This window comes from Psammomys obesus, unplaced genomic scaffold (genome assembly GCF_907164565.1).
Source record: "Psammomys obesus unplaced genomic scaffold, mPsaObe1.curated_primary_1811, whole genome shotgun sequence".
In the NCBI taxonomy this organism is placed as follows: Eukaryota; Metazoa; Chordata; class Mammalia; order Rodentia; family Muridae; genus Psammomys; species Psammomys obesus.
In genome coordinates this window covers 3,479,796-3,494,080 of record NW_026596256.1, presented here as the reverse complement: position 1 = coordinate 3,494,080, position 14,285 = coordinate 3,479,796, and the positions used below count along the sequence as shown (strand labels likewise).

Here is a 14,285-nt window from a genome sequence, read left to right as displayed (position 1 = left end):
CATAGATCAGGATTAGTCGGGTCAGAGTAGCTGAGAGGCTGCCTAGCTATAGTGCCTAAGCTTTTATAAATTTTTATAAGTCTCCATGTATTATTTTAAGAGCTGATGGGTCCAGAAAGTCCCGCTAAAGGAGGTTTTGGTAAATGATGTCATTGAAGCCTTGAACTTTTTGAGATTGCCTAGGCAGCCAGCGATGTAGAGGGGACCTAAAAAACAACTGTGAGATTTAAATTCTCGGTACTAGAGCACACAAGTCAGTGATGAGTCTGATGTTATTTTAGTGTTTATATAGATTTTACATAATTTTAAAGCCTGACAGCAAAGTTCCTTTTCAAGTAAGCAGCCTTTATTGGGGACATTTGATATGCAAACTGAGGTGGAGAGCCTCTGAAGTGTGTTTTGGGGAAATCCCTCAGTGGTGAAATGGAGCCAGAGGACCACTGCGCAAGAGCTAAGAGTCATGTTGTTCATTACTAAAAAGAAAGACAAGGACAGAGTAGTTAGCCCAATGTCACAATGAGGGGCACAAACGGGCTTTAGTCTGTTCATTTATGCTTGCTCAGGGTGCTGCATCGGAAGTGGCTGATGGGGCCACTGAAAACATCTTCCCCAAGAATTTATGTAAAATTGCAGGCTGGCTTTGGACTCACGATGTGTTTCTTTTTGGTAGATATTGAGGGATAAGCATAATTATCACTTTATAACCAAGTTATACATTTTAAATTATCCCATTGCATTATTTTAGAATAATAAATATAAATATATTTTTATTAATAAAATTTATTTTTTGATAATTTCATGCATGTATATAATACATTCCATTACTGCAACTCTTCCACACTCTTCTATCTCCCTCCCAATCTTGTCAACCCTTTGTGTCTTCCCTACAAGTCCCCCTTTCACATTCATGTTTATTTGTTTTGTTTTGGCCACCGAATTTAACCAAAGTAGCCCCTATAAACCATGGGTGTAGAACTATCCACTGGGGGCTGGTGGGCTTACCAATGGACACACAGCTAAAGATAGCGACTCCCTCACCCTAACATCCATCAGTACCCACTAGTTTTTCAGGGAGGGTAACTCAATTTGTGACTCACTGTTGTTCAGGCTTGTGCAAGCTCAGTGTAGATAACCACACCATGACTTCATGCTTATGATGGCTATAAAACGCCCCCAGGATAGTGGCGTGCAGCCTGTCTTCCTGTCATTTCTGGCTCTGACGTTCTTCCTGTCCTCTCTTCTGCACTATTCTTTGTGTCTTAGAGGGGGTGCCGTGCTCCTGTTTAGTGCTGAGCACTCGGTTATCACTCATTCTCAGAACGTTGAGCAACTGCGAGTCTCTACAGTCTCTCCCGTTTACTGCAAAGAGAAACTTCAATAATAAAGGCTGAAAGCAGCTTCTGTCTATGGACACAATCATAATTATTTAGAGAGCAGCTTGGTACCACAGCAGAAAGCTCCACCCCAGGTCTAGTGTGAAGAAACCACATGCTTGGTTGTAGAGAAATGAAGTGGGAACTGAGCTGGAGCTTCTTCGCTACTGACCAATGTACACGGTGCTGAAAGGCGCTATGCAGGCTGCTGAGGGAGAAAAGGCATGAACAGCCTTGTGCATCTGTGAACTGTGAGAAGTGCAGTGTTGACACGCTAGGCAAGATGCGCCCAGGTGAACAATGGGGTTTTGACCAGCTTTATTCTAGCATTGGTTATGAACTTTCTCCTGTGGAGCAGAGTATAAACACAATTAGGGAGCAGCGAGTTACCCCATAACAGTAGTACCGTTATTGCAGACATGGGTCCATCTTGCCTAGCATGCCGTCATTGCCGTTCTCAGTGTTTACAGGCATATGATTGTCAATGCCTCTTTCCTTCACAGCAGCCCCTTTTCGCACTGTGCATGATGGTTAGGAGGGAAGAAGTTCCCAGGTCATTTTCAGCTTCATTTCTTATATCCTACACCCAAGCATGTGGTTTCTTCAGAAACAGTTTTATTGCATAGTTCTGTTGGGCAAATAAGAGCAATAATCACACCTTGTGTTGCTTTGAAGGCCTCTGGGACTTTTCTGGACAACAACTCAATGGGAGGTTATTTCACAGTCCTTGACATTATACTTGGAGCCATGCATTCTTCTTTACTATCAAACAAAATAGGTCAATGAAACGCTAAAATAATGGCAATAATAAAAATTAATGTGTAGATTGTGCTTATCATGTGCTAAGAGCTATAAAGAGTTCTCTTTAGAGTGTTTTATATTATCCCTCCTTAAAATTTTATTAGGAAAATAAGATTAGAGCCTGGCCTTATGACCCAGGCTTGTAATTTCAGGTAATAAGGAGGTTGAGGCAGGAGAATTAACAGTTCAAGGCCACCCTAAGCAACTCAGTGAGACTCTGTTTTAAAATAAAATAAATGTAAAGGTTTGCAGTTTAGCTCTGTGGCAGAGTTCTTGCCTAGAATGTGCAAGGCCCTAGATTCAGTCTTCAGTTCTAGAGAAAAAGGAGAGGATGGGAAGGAAGGAAGGAAATCACTATTCAGAATCTACAAATGAAGAAACCGTAACTAAGAAACGTGTCTAAGCTTGCAGAGCTGGTGAACAAGACAGTGAAGACTCAAATTCAACTGTTGCGAAGCCAAAGCTCCTCACTGGTGTGATTTCATGGCTGCATACCAGCCCTAACACATCCTACCCACGTCTTTATTTTGGTAGTGGCCTCAATCTTGTGCTTGTCAGTAGAATAACTTGAAAGCTAATCACTTAATAATTTGCCTCGAGCAAACTCTAATTCATTCCAGACAAATACAGGAAAACGATCTATCATCACAAAAATCTATCCCAGTAAAGCTTATTTCCCCATAAATAATTTCCACAAGATAAACATGTATTATAAATAGTATTAGTATTAATAATTATTATTCACTTCCTGGCCTAATGAGTTTCCTTTTAAGATCTATTTTTATTTTATGTGTATTAGTATTTTACATGTATGTATGCATGTGTGTATTATGAGCATGAAATGGCCCATGGAGGCCAGAGGAAGGTGTTGAATCCCTTGAGGCTAGAGTTAGAGGTGGTTGTGAGCTGCCGTGTAGGTGCTGGAAACCAGACCTGGAGGAGTAGCAAATGCTCTTGAAAGGTACTTCTTAAAATGTCTCTTTAGCTTTCACTCACTCCTCTCCTCGTATCAATTTCTATGATAATTCTGCAATTGTTCTGTAACGAAGAGTAATTTTATTACTGTCCCATCACTGTTGTTGATTATAAATATTTATCATTGGTTTATCTTTTAGTTAAGCAGCAGTTATTCCTAAACCAGCTGTATACCCAAATCACCACACAAAGACTAGGATTTATTTAATTAACCTAGAGCACAAAGCTGGGCAATAGTTATTCCATCCTAAACCTCCAAGCCTGCATAGTTTCCTGCCATTCAGACTTCATTCATTATACTTGCTTTTAGTCATATCTTAGATCCGGTTCATCTCTCCTTGTGGTTTGAAGTCCTCTCGCTTCCTTCTCCTACCTTCCGGACCAGGATGTCCCACCCTATCCTCTCCATTGCTCAGCATTGCGGCTGGTTGTTTTATTGACAATACAGAGAACAAATAGTGGCATATTTACACAAGCTTGAGACAGGTGATGCTTAGACTAAACGTCACAATGTAGGGATTGAAACCAGATAGTGGGGGAGAGAAATCAGCATTTGAATGAACAAGGGTAAACTGTGTACATCCCACAAGAATATTATACCAACATATCACCTTCCCCAAACTCTTTCTGATGCAATTGCCTGCTTTCCCTTTGGCAAGTGAAACAAATACAACAGAAGTCCCCCAACACTCTCTTCATAATCACCTCTTAGGTGTGTCTGCCCCTGTAAGATACTGTCCCGTTATTGGTGTGTGTAATCATACCTTCTCTTTCAGATTTCTTCTGCAGTCTCTGACTGGTCCTTCAGCAAAGATATCCATGGCATTTGTTCAGTGCTGCTGTCCGCTAAGGCTCCATCTGCATTATTATTTTTTTTTAATTTTCTCCAGTCACAAAATCCAACATGTCTCCCCAGGTTCAGGCCTTGGTCTTGAGCTGTTCCCTGGGCCCCTACACCTGCTACCTTGCAGGCACCACACCAACTTTGAGTACCCACTTCTCTCCTCTCTTACTCCTTTTCCTGTCCGTTTCCCCCTCCCCCACCAGCAATCTATTGAAAATGCACAGGCTGTTGACACCTCTTCACCCTCTGCTTTAAACCCTTCCACTGCTCCCAAGATCAGTTTTGAATTTTATTTCCCACAGCATGGAACACAGGGTACTTCCAAACCTCCTTCATCCTCCCCTTTCCCACACACCCAATGCACCATTACTGCAGCCATTCTAGATGGTTCTTCATCGTTGCAAACTATCAGAAGCCCCAACCTCTCTATCTCATTAGGGTTCAGCTACTGCACAATGGGGTGCAAATTTCACGAGAACAAATTCATAGACCTTGACAAATGTATGTACCGACCACCACCAAGCAATACCTATGAGGTATTTCTGTCATCCTCTGTCCTTGGTACTTGATACCCTGTCCTCACTTCCAGAGAGGGTAGTAGCAGTTGTCATTTTTCTGTATATGCTTATTTTTGTTTGTTTAATTATTTGTGTGTGTGTCACTTGCGCAGGCCAGGAAGAGGTCACCTGATGCTAGAGTTACAGGCAATGTGGGTGCTGGAACTCCAGTCCTCTGCAGGAATAGCAAGTGCTCTTAACCACCAAGCCATCTCGCCAGCTCCTGTTTGCTTCTGTTTTCTTGAGACAAGAGCTTATATATCTCAGGTTGGTCTTGAACTTGCTGTATAGCTGAAGTGAGCCTTGAACTCATGCTCTCCTGCAACTATGTTCCAAACGCCGATTCCAGGTGACACTCCACTTACTCAAGTCCCTGCTGTTGTCATTCCCCGTTTTTCTCAAGCTATTCCACAACTTAACTGTTTTATTTTGATCGCTTTTGACAGTGTTTCACCCTCCACCCACGCTCACACTCCCCTCCCCTCCCCTCTCTCTCTATTATTCCTGCTGGCTTTTTTTCTTCCCCGCTAGCCCCCTCTTGCCTTCACATTCTTTCTGATGTGTGACCCAGCGAGTTCAACTGGGGTTGCTTGAATGACTAAGGGCAAGGGGTTATTTAGCGAGTGTCTCCCCGTCCCCAGCTACTTTTGTCATTTCTGTCAGCGTATGACCTTGCGTGCCTTCTATCTCTGCTTCCATCATAATGTGTGTGAAAGAGCTTGTTTCCTATTCTTGGATAGTCATTTTATGGTCATAGGTTTTGCTTAGGGGTTTTTTTTTTTTATTTTTATTTTCTGAGGGTACAAATGCCCAGGAGGGTATATATTACTACGGCAAACGTAGTAGAAATTTATCTACTGTCTTTTAACCATGAATCTACAATGAAGGCCCACAAAATTTAGAGCTGTCAATATTTTTACTTTTTACTCACCCAGTGCGTGTTGCGTGGCTTCACTATGACACTATGAATTCATTTCCTTGTCATCTGGTTTTGTTGAATATCTTTCAAGTGTTTAGAAATAACTTATTCAAGTTTTTGCTCAGTCAAAATGCTGGATTTTAACAAGCATTCACCTGCAGTAGTTTTAAGTGTATTCTGTATATAAGGTTTGGTCAAAAACATAGCTTTCCCGATCTTTGCTTTAGTCTCTCATTTTCTTTTTGTTGGTTTATGAAGATGAGAAAAAACACTTTTTTGTTGTTGTTGTTATAATCTGGGTGCAATGGTAAATGGCTATAATCCCGGCACTTGGGGAGGCAGAGGCAGGCAGATCTCTGTGAGTTCAAGGCCAGCCTGGTCTACAGTGAGTCCAGGACAGCCAAGGCTACACAGAGAAACCCTGTCTGAGAACAAACAAAGAATAGACATACACAGGCACACACACTACAGTTCTATGCAAGAGAGTGAGCAAGATGCTGGGGACTGAACTTCCAGGATGCTGCGTGTTAGAGTTTAGAGTGGAGTGTGCATATCAGGCAAGAACTATGTTACTGAGCTAATGCGTCTCAGCTTGGGAATTATTTTTCGTTAGATTTTTAAAATTTATTACCATTATCATTGTGCATGTGAGTGCGGGCACGCATGTGCCACAGCATGTGTATGGAGGATGGAGGGCAACTTTTGGGAGCCAGTTCTCTCTCATGGCCTCTAGGGATCACACTCAAATCACCTGGCTGTGACAACTGGTTTACCTGCTGGGCCATCTCACTAGCATATGAGATCGGGTGCAGTAAAGACACTGCCAAAATGGCCTCTCCATTAGGGGGAAGGTTTTTTTTAAATTATTTTTATTTTTATTACAGTTTGTTCACTTTGTATCCCCCCTGTACCACTCTCTCTCCCCTCCCCCAGTCCACTGATAAGGGCGGTCCTCCTCCCCTTCAGGGGGAAGGTTTTTATCGTGGATATGGCCAGGGCTGGAGAAGTGGGGCGTGGAAAGATCCTATGGTTTATAATGAGAACGAGTAGCTAGGAGTTGGGGAAAGGCCAGGAGGCAGTGTGGACTTTATAATGTAGAACTCTCTTCAGGTGAAGTCGATAAAATTGTGTGCACTACAGAAAATACCTCCATGCATATAAAGTAAGACTGTTCAATTTCTAAATATCATCTGTATGTAATTTTAAAAGGGAATGGATTTTTTTTTTCCCCTGAAAATCAAGCCAAACTAAAGTTTATTCAGAGAGGACCATTTTATGAGAGTTTAAGAGAAAAACCCTGGGGTGGCAGGCTGTAAATCTCGGCAGCTGCCTGGAGGAAGCGTCGAAGAGGGAAGCAGAAAACCATGCTGTTTGTGTTAAGCCAGCATGGAGGTCACCTGCATGATGGACCAGCATCCCCGTGGTGAGGGTGGCTTTTTAAGGATGTGCCACAATAACTAGTGCTTAATTCAGATAAAGCGTCCATTATCTGGTGCAACTTTTGCACTTGAAAGAACTGGTTCTGTTAGGGAGACATTGATAGATTGAAACCTTTCTCTCACATCAAGGCGTACTGCTGGGGGCCAGAGGAGGAGTGGGGTGCTGCTTAAGTGGCCAAGATCTTTGGGTAAGAGTAGGGTGAACTGCCCCCCCTGCACTCGAGTCCAGAAGACACCCAACACCCAGGACAGGGGGAAGGCAGCACCATGACACACTGCTTGAGATGGTCCATCTTGAGGTCCTTGGTTATGTTGAAACACTCTCTCCATTCCCAAGTTCATGCATAACAGTTCCAAAACTCTCCTGAGACTCTGCCATGACTGAACTAAAAATGAGCAAAGACTCTAAGCTAAAAGTGGACACCTTTCCGTGCGCTCTGGGCTCATAAGGCTGGGTGATTAGTGAAGGAACTACTGAGAGGCCTTAGAGGGAAAAAAATCAGATCAGTAGAGCTGTCCATTGTGGTGAACAGGCTCTAGTTGAGAAAGGAAGCAAAACCTGGCCAGTGAATAAGATTCAGTGACTCGGTGACATATTGATCAAAGAGAATTTATTCACAGAGCTTTTCAAATACAAACAAAATAGTACATTTTTCCCTTTACAAAATGGATATTGAAGTAATCGTGGTATATATAGCACAGTAGGATAATGGAGAAAAGAAAACAAGATCCGATAATTGGAGAGAGACCTTTTTACACCCTCATATCTGCAACTGGATCCTCGCCTACGGTGGACAAAAGCTGTCCGGTTCCTTCATACGGGCGTTACAGCCGAGGGTACGCACATCTCGACTGTGTGACTTTGACTAACACTGAGACATGAAGGCTAACCCCCGGAGGTCTGCATGAACGCTGACCACAGGCGGCGGGCATAAAGGGTTTCTGCGGGATGTCAAAAATACCGAGAGAGTGGCGTATTGGTCCACGGACTAGGCTTAATGTATGCTGCATTTATAAAGTGATGATCCTGTGCTGATGGATAGTCAAAAAAAGAAAAAGAAACAGGAGCAACAGTCCACAGCTAACCCCCTGTGCAGTGGTGTGATGACGTGGGCGTCCGACGTGTCCCTATGACATGTGCGTGTGGCCTGTGCGTAGGTGTGCGCGTGCTTATGTGCTTTCAGGCTCAGTCCTCATTTACAGGGAATGTCTTGCAGGGTACTCATCCTGCTTCCTAAGATAATGCTGTTTCTACTAGCCCTTTTGACTCCCCTAGTCCTCGCCTTCCTGAAGGAGAACAAAAATGAGATCCTCGCTTGCATATATAGGTTGGCTGTACGTGTGATATACATTAACGATACTCTGTGGAATAGAAACACGAATGTCCTGCAATGTGTTTAGCCTTTGGTCCACTTTCCTCCGTAATCCCATAGTCTCCATGCTTTTGAGAACCTCCCCACTGCCCTCCCATCCTATAGAATGTTCCAGATTCAATCGAATTTCCTTACACACTAACACTGTTCCTGGGTTAGAACCACTATTCCACCTTGCGAAAGGAGCTGGATGCTCTGGCCCCCTTCGGCCCTCCGTGGCCCGTCCTCTCCTCCGCTTGATCCTGGTGGCCTGCTCTCAGTAGGGGTAGTGCTTCTGCTTCTTGCCTGAGAAGCACGCCAGCCACGTGCACAGCAACATGGCAGCGGCGGCGCCCGCCCCGGTGCAGTAGTAGGCCCAGCCGATTTCACACTTTCCTGAGGACAGAGCAAGGAGAGAAAAGCAGACACGGGTGAGCGTGGCTTTTGAGGAGGCATAAGGCGTGCTTATGCCTTCCAGTGTGTGCACTTTGAAATACCCACTAACAACACGGGGTCTTCCCCCACAGAGAGCAGTTACCATGTGCATTTCCACAGGTCCCTGGGTCTGTGCCTCATGCCGGCCACACCCATGACTGCAGCAGAAGAGGAAGAGCAACCACAAGCACAGGAGAGGCAACGGTGTCCCTTCTCACTTGGCACCTTTAGCCCAGACTTGCACACATACTAAGGGATTAACAGGGTGACATTCAAACTACAATTACATTCCTCCTGAGGAGGGACCCGTTTGGAGGACAGCACTGAAGGTTAGACTGTGACATGTGCAGAATGTGTCCAATGACCTGATCTAAACCAGAGAATAAGAGTTCCTCAACATCCTGGGGCCAAAACCCACTTCAACTCAACATCCATCTAAATGAGATCACTATGACCAGGGCCCAAACAGGTCTTAATGACACACTGGAAACTCTAAAAGATTAGATTTTCTTTTCCCCATATGCTTGTTGGGTTGATGCTTCTAACAATACAGGAGGCTAGGATGTCTTTGACAAGAAAACCGGAAAGTCGTGAACTTGGCAGTATTCAAGCCCATGTAGTTATTCAGAAATGGAGGCGGGATTCAAGCCAGTGTAAGAATAAATAAGCCTTTAATCCTAAATAGCCTATCTGATTTGGTGGAGTGGGTCTCCATGTTTGTGAGCTCTGGTGAGGGCATCCTTTGTGAAAAAGCCTCATTGCATAGCCCAGACTTTCACTCAAGCCTTTCTCCCTCAGTCTCCACGGTGTGGGCTTAGCGGCATAACTTGCCATGGGCAGCCATCTGGTTTTGTAGTGACACACGAGTTACTCTTTTTGTATGCACTGTACACGAGCCCTTAGTCTCTTCCATTGGTGTTTGGCATTTATGCTCTTAGTTCTAGTTACTCCTGTTTACAGCTGTCTTTTTTCCTTTCTGTTTTTTGTTGTTGGTGGGGCAAGGTGATAGGCAGTGGTGAGGACAGACACCAGGGCACGCTTGGCAAGTACCTGCCACTGAGCTACATAGCCAGAACCCTGCCCTTCTTTCCTCCAGCTTTATCATCCTCCAATAGCAGGCAGCTTCCTCCTCTTCTTTATTCTTGCTTACATATTATGTTAGACACCAATACACTTAGATCTGACAGGGAATGACCATACCAACCACAGAGAAAACCATGTCCCTTTTATTCAAGTTATTTTGGCCTTGTTCATTTATAAAATAATAATTATAATAAAATCTCACTACTGAAAGTACAAAGACCGTTAGATCTATCAGGCCACCCAACCGTCTTAACCAGACATTTACAGCTGGTTATCTAATTTGCCCCACATACAGACCCAACAGTGTGAGGTCCCGGATTAGCACTGCGGGGAGAGGTATGGCAAGGAACAAAAAGGTCTCTCTCTAGAATGGAAGTTTTAAGAAGTGGGAGTGATCTTTGTATGACTTTGTTCCCTCCAGAACCTCTATCCACAGTGTTTTCACCCGTCACACACACCCAGTAAATCACTGCTGAATGCAAAGCAAGGTGAAAGAAAAACAGACAGGAAGGAAGCAAAGCAGGAAGGCAGCCAGGCTCCAGAAAAGAGCGAGTCTGGGATGGGATTTTAAGAGTAACTCTAGTCCTGTTTTGGCACTGGACTGTAAAGGGGATTTTTCCAACGCAAGCATGCATTTCTGCCTCCCACAGGCTGGGCTGCATTTAAGAGGATAACTGATTCAGAAGGCTCACATCTCCAGCGTGGGGCCTGTCCCCAGGTACGGTGACCTCCCTTAAACTCGTCCACTGGAAAAGCGTTTTTCAAGGGTGACAGGATCCCTGCTCCCTGCTTCATGACAATATTTGATAACCATGGCCTGTGAGTCTTGGGAACCTTTGCCGCTGTGAATTATTCGTTAGCCATATTAAATAAATCTAGGTGGGAGAATTAACAGGCAGCTGTGAGTAGCCAGTGGTTTAGAACCTTTCAAAGAGTCAGCAAAATGTGTGGCCTCACTGTTCCACACAGAGCTCATAATGTGGAAGGCAATCCATTGCTCATTATTAACAGGTATTGACCTACGTGCAGTTCTGTGACCTAATGCAGAAGGCTGAGTATATTAATTATCAGACGCGTTCTCAAGAAGGAGTAGCTGTCCCAGGTCATCACTTGAGAATGGGCATGTGGCTGTAGCTACATCTATTAAGGATGATAAAAGAAACTACCAAAAGGCTATCACAGAGCTAGGGCAAGAGAGGGCATCACTCTAATTGTTTTCGGCAGAGGAGTCAGTAGGTTTCAACGCTAGAGGCTTTTAACTGGTGAGGAGCCACAGCTGATGGCATCAGGCTCCACTCAGTCCTTTGGGTCCCTTTTCTGGCTCTGGGCACTAGTCACCAGCCTCTGTTTGTATTTGACCTCTAACAGCTTACACTGCAACTCTCCTCCCTCCGGGGGCCCATGAGAGATGAGAGACAACCTTCCTCCACTCTGATAGCCGCAGTTGCTTTTGGCATGGCTGTAGTCAACGGGGAACTTAGGGCTGGTTGTCAAGGTCAACACTGGTGGCTTCTGATCCCTACAGGGACATACTCTGCAGTGTAAGGAATCCTCCAGGGCACCGGAGAGTTCAGGCTGGTCCTTACATCAAACTGCATCCCTGCTCAGTGTGTAGTCCTTCGCCACCTTCATGCCTTCCTTACTCCCTGCTTTCTCCTCAGGACATTTCATGTGTGTGTTCACGTATACGGGTACATGCAAGTGCATATGGGAGCTCCAGAGGTCAACCTTGATTGTTATTTGTCAGGAGCTATCTATCTTGCTTGTTGAGTCAGGTCCTCCCAGGACCTTCAGGGTCCTCAGGCCTGGAGCTCACTGAGTAGGCAGGCACATTGGTCAGCCAGCCTCAGGGGTCTGCACGGTTCCAGTAGGGCAGGCCCTTCACATGGTTTCCAGTCCTCAGGCTTGCACTGTGAGTACTACTGACTTGGTCCTCCCCCAAGCCCACCTTAGCACATTTCCTTGAATTTTCATCTGATGCTCAGAAGCTCTGCTCTGATGAACTTAGATACAGGACAGCAGTGGATGAACCAGGCTTTTCTTGCCTGATGTTATCAGAAGGCCTGGGAAGTGTTTTCAGTTGTTAAAGGCTTAACCACCCCCACTCACTGTGCACCCACCCACACAAACCCTACCAGCTCTGAAAGACTAAAGATAGAGGACAGAAAGAGATAGCCGGGGTGAGGGTTGGGGCAGGGGCGAATGCAGTGACACCGGCCCTGTGTTACCACCCTCCTGGGGCAAGCCCCATTCTTTGTTTTGGCCCAGGGTGCTTGTAACTGAGCATTGCTGTGTTTTAAAACACACAGTCTGCCCAGGAGCCCAGGTGGGAGAAAGCTGGGTGGACACTAAGCGAGGGCTTTCAAATCTTGGAGGATGTAAGAAAATATGTCCCCTAATTTCACATGCCATGCGGGCTTTGTAATTAAAATTCAGCAACTGGTTAAGAGCCAGTATGAGAAACCAAGATTTAGTTTGCTTTAAAAGAAAAATATCCCATCATTTCAGACCCAAAGAATTCCATTTACTAGCTCATGAAATCAACAGCTGTTGACTCAAAGGTGGTGTAATAGTCTTTTTAAATAATAATACAGGCAGCCCATCAAACTAGCCTCAAGTGCCCATACATGCATATGTATGTGCAAACACACACACACACACACAGACACACACACACACACACACACACACACACACACACACACATTTGTGAATACTATACGGACATACTGTCCGTGGGGAATGTCAAGAGACCCAGAGGAAATGGCGAGTGAAGCATCAGCAGCGCCTATGACTCCTGACCCTGATCCACTGCACACAGTGTTGATGGGGTCTCCTAGCACACTAGTGAAGTCTCAGAATGGATCCCAGGCTAGGGTGGGTGACTGCTTCTCCCTTCTTTAGGGAAGTCTCCTAAGGTGACCTTCCCCTCCCCCCAATCTCCCACATTTCCTTACAGTCGCACCAACCTGACTGACTGTTACTGGGATGGTCTGGTTGGCCCTTCAATCATGTAAAGGCTGTTATATTGGACAACTAAGTTAGATCTGCACCTTTGAGTTCGGTCTCTGGAGTATGATTCCCAGGATTCTGTGTGGGCTCCGTCGCCACTCAACCCCCTGCCCCCTGATTCTCACACATATCTGCACATACATGTACATGAATGCATATGTTCTTACACACGTTTGGAGAAGCAAAGGATAGCCCCATAAACCTGGAAAGAATAAGGACATCTTTAGAAATGCTAGTTGATCAACCCTGATCCATTTTTTAAAAGATTTATTTGTTTGCCTATGTGTGTGTGTGTGTGTGTACATGTGTGTTAGTACATGCAGTGCTGAAGAAGCCAGAAGAGGGTGTTGGGCACCCTGGACCTAAAATTACAGGCAGGTGTGAGTTGCAAGTGTTCCTAACCACTGAACCCCATTCGGATGGGGGTTCTTGACTCCTCCTCTGTAGCATTCTACTTTCCTGCTCTCCCTTTCTTTCTTGATGATTTTTCCCTTCTTACTTTCACCAGCCCACTCACTGATCTGAGAAATATTTATTGAATGATGACGGTTTCTAATTGGGTGCTGTGGACTGAGTTGATTAAGATGAATCTGCTCTCTTCTCTCAAAGAGGTGGTTGCCTAGTCATGAAAAGAAGCATTAAATAGTACTCACATAATGGTAAGTGTCCTGTGTGCTTTGAAAAACAGCCCAGGATATGGAGGCAGCCAACCTGGGGAGTGTGGGCAGCGAGTTGTAGGAATGGCTTAATTTGGACGTGACCCTAAAGCAGAGCCCTGGCAGATGAGGAAGGGCACACCAGGCACAGGTGTGGGAGGCCAGAGAAAAGTATTTGGATGAAGGATGCTGTTAAAGAGAAATGGGGCTAGAGCTGGATCTCGCGAACACATCCATCAACCTGAGATGTAGATGCCATTTTGATTGCCCTGCTGGGGATGGGTAAGAGGGATGCCTCTCACCGTTTGAGAGCTTGACTCAGAGAGCCCTCCTCTGGATTTTTACTTATGCCAGGAGATAGGCATATCAGGTATTTTATATTCACGAATAACCCCAGTTCGCCAGTTATCTTTTTGAAACTGTTACAGGAACTGGAAATAGCGTGGTGTATGCCATTATGTCTCCTGAAGCCTGCTTTCCTTTGAGTGTTTGCATCAGTTATATTGCTTTTAAATGTCACCTATGTAAGAAATATGGCCAGCCTGTCAAATGATCCTCAAACGTAAACAAAAACATGCATGCACATGTGTATACATACACACATGCACTCACACGCATCACCCTCATGCACACACATACATACACACACATACATATACCCCCCCACACCACCCGTATGTATACACAGATAGACATACATACATACACACACACACACACACACACACACACAAGTGTATGCAAACATACACTTCCATTTGGAGAAGCAAGAAACAGTTCAGATCAGCCTGGGGTATCAAGACAGACCAATCTGAGGAGACCGAGTCACTAGTTTCATC

At 44.9% G+C, this 14,285-nt stretch overlaps 1 protein-coding gene across 1 annotated transcript in view; it reads right to left on the bottom strand.

Moving 5' to 3' along the window:
- Window positions 1-7,504: 7,504 nt before the first annotated feature.
- The window catches only part of Lhfpl6 (LHFPL tetraspan subfamily member 6), a 187,213-nt gene continuing 180,432 nt past the window's right edge, over window positions 7,505-14,285 (bottom strand). The window contains exon 4 of the mRNA XM_055596915.1: window positions 7,505-8,656. Coding sequence (XP_055452890.1) covers window positions 8,538-8,656 — 119 coding nt within the window. The 3' untranslated portion in view covers window positions 7,505-8,537. The remainder of the gene's footprint in view (window positions 8,657-14,285) is intronic.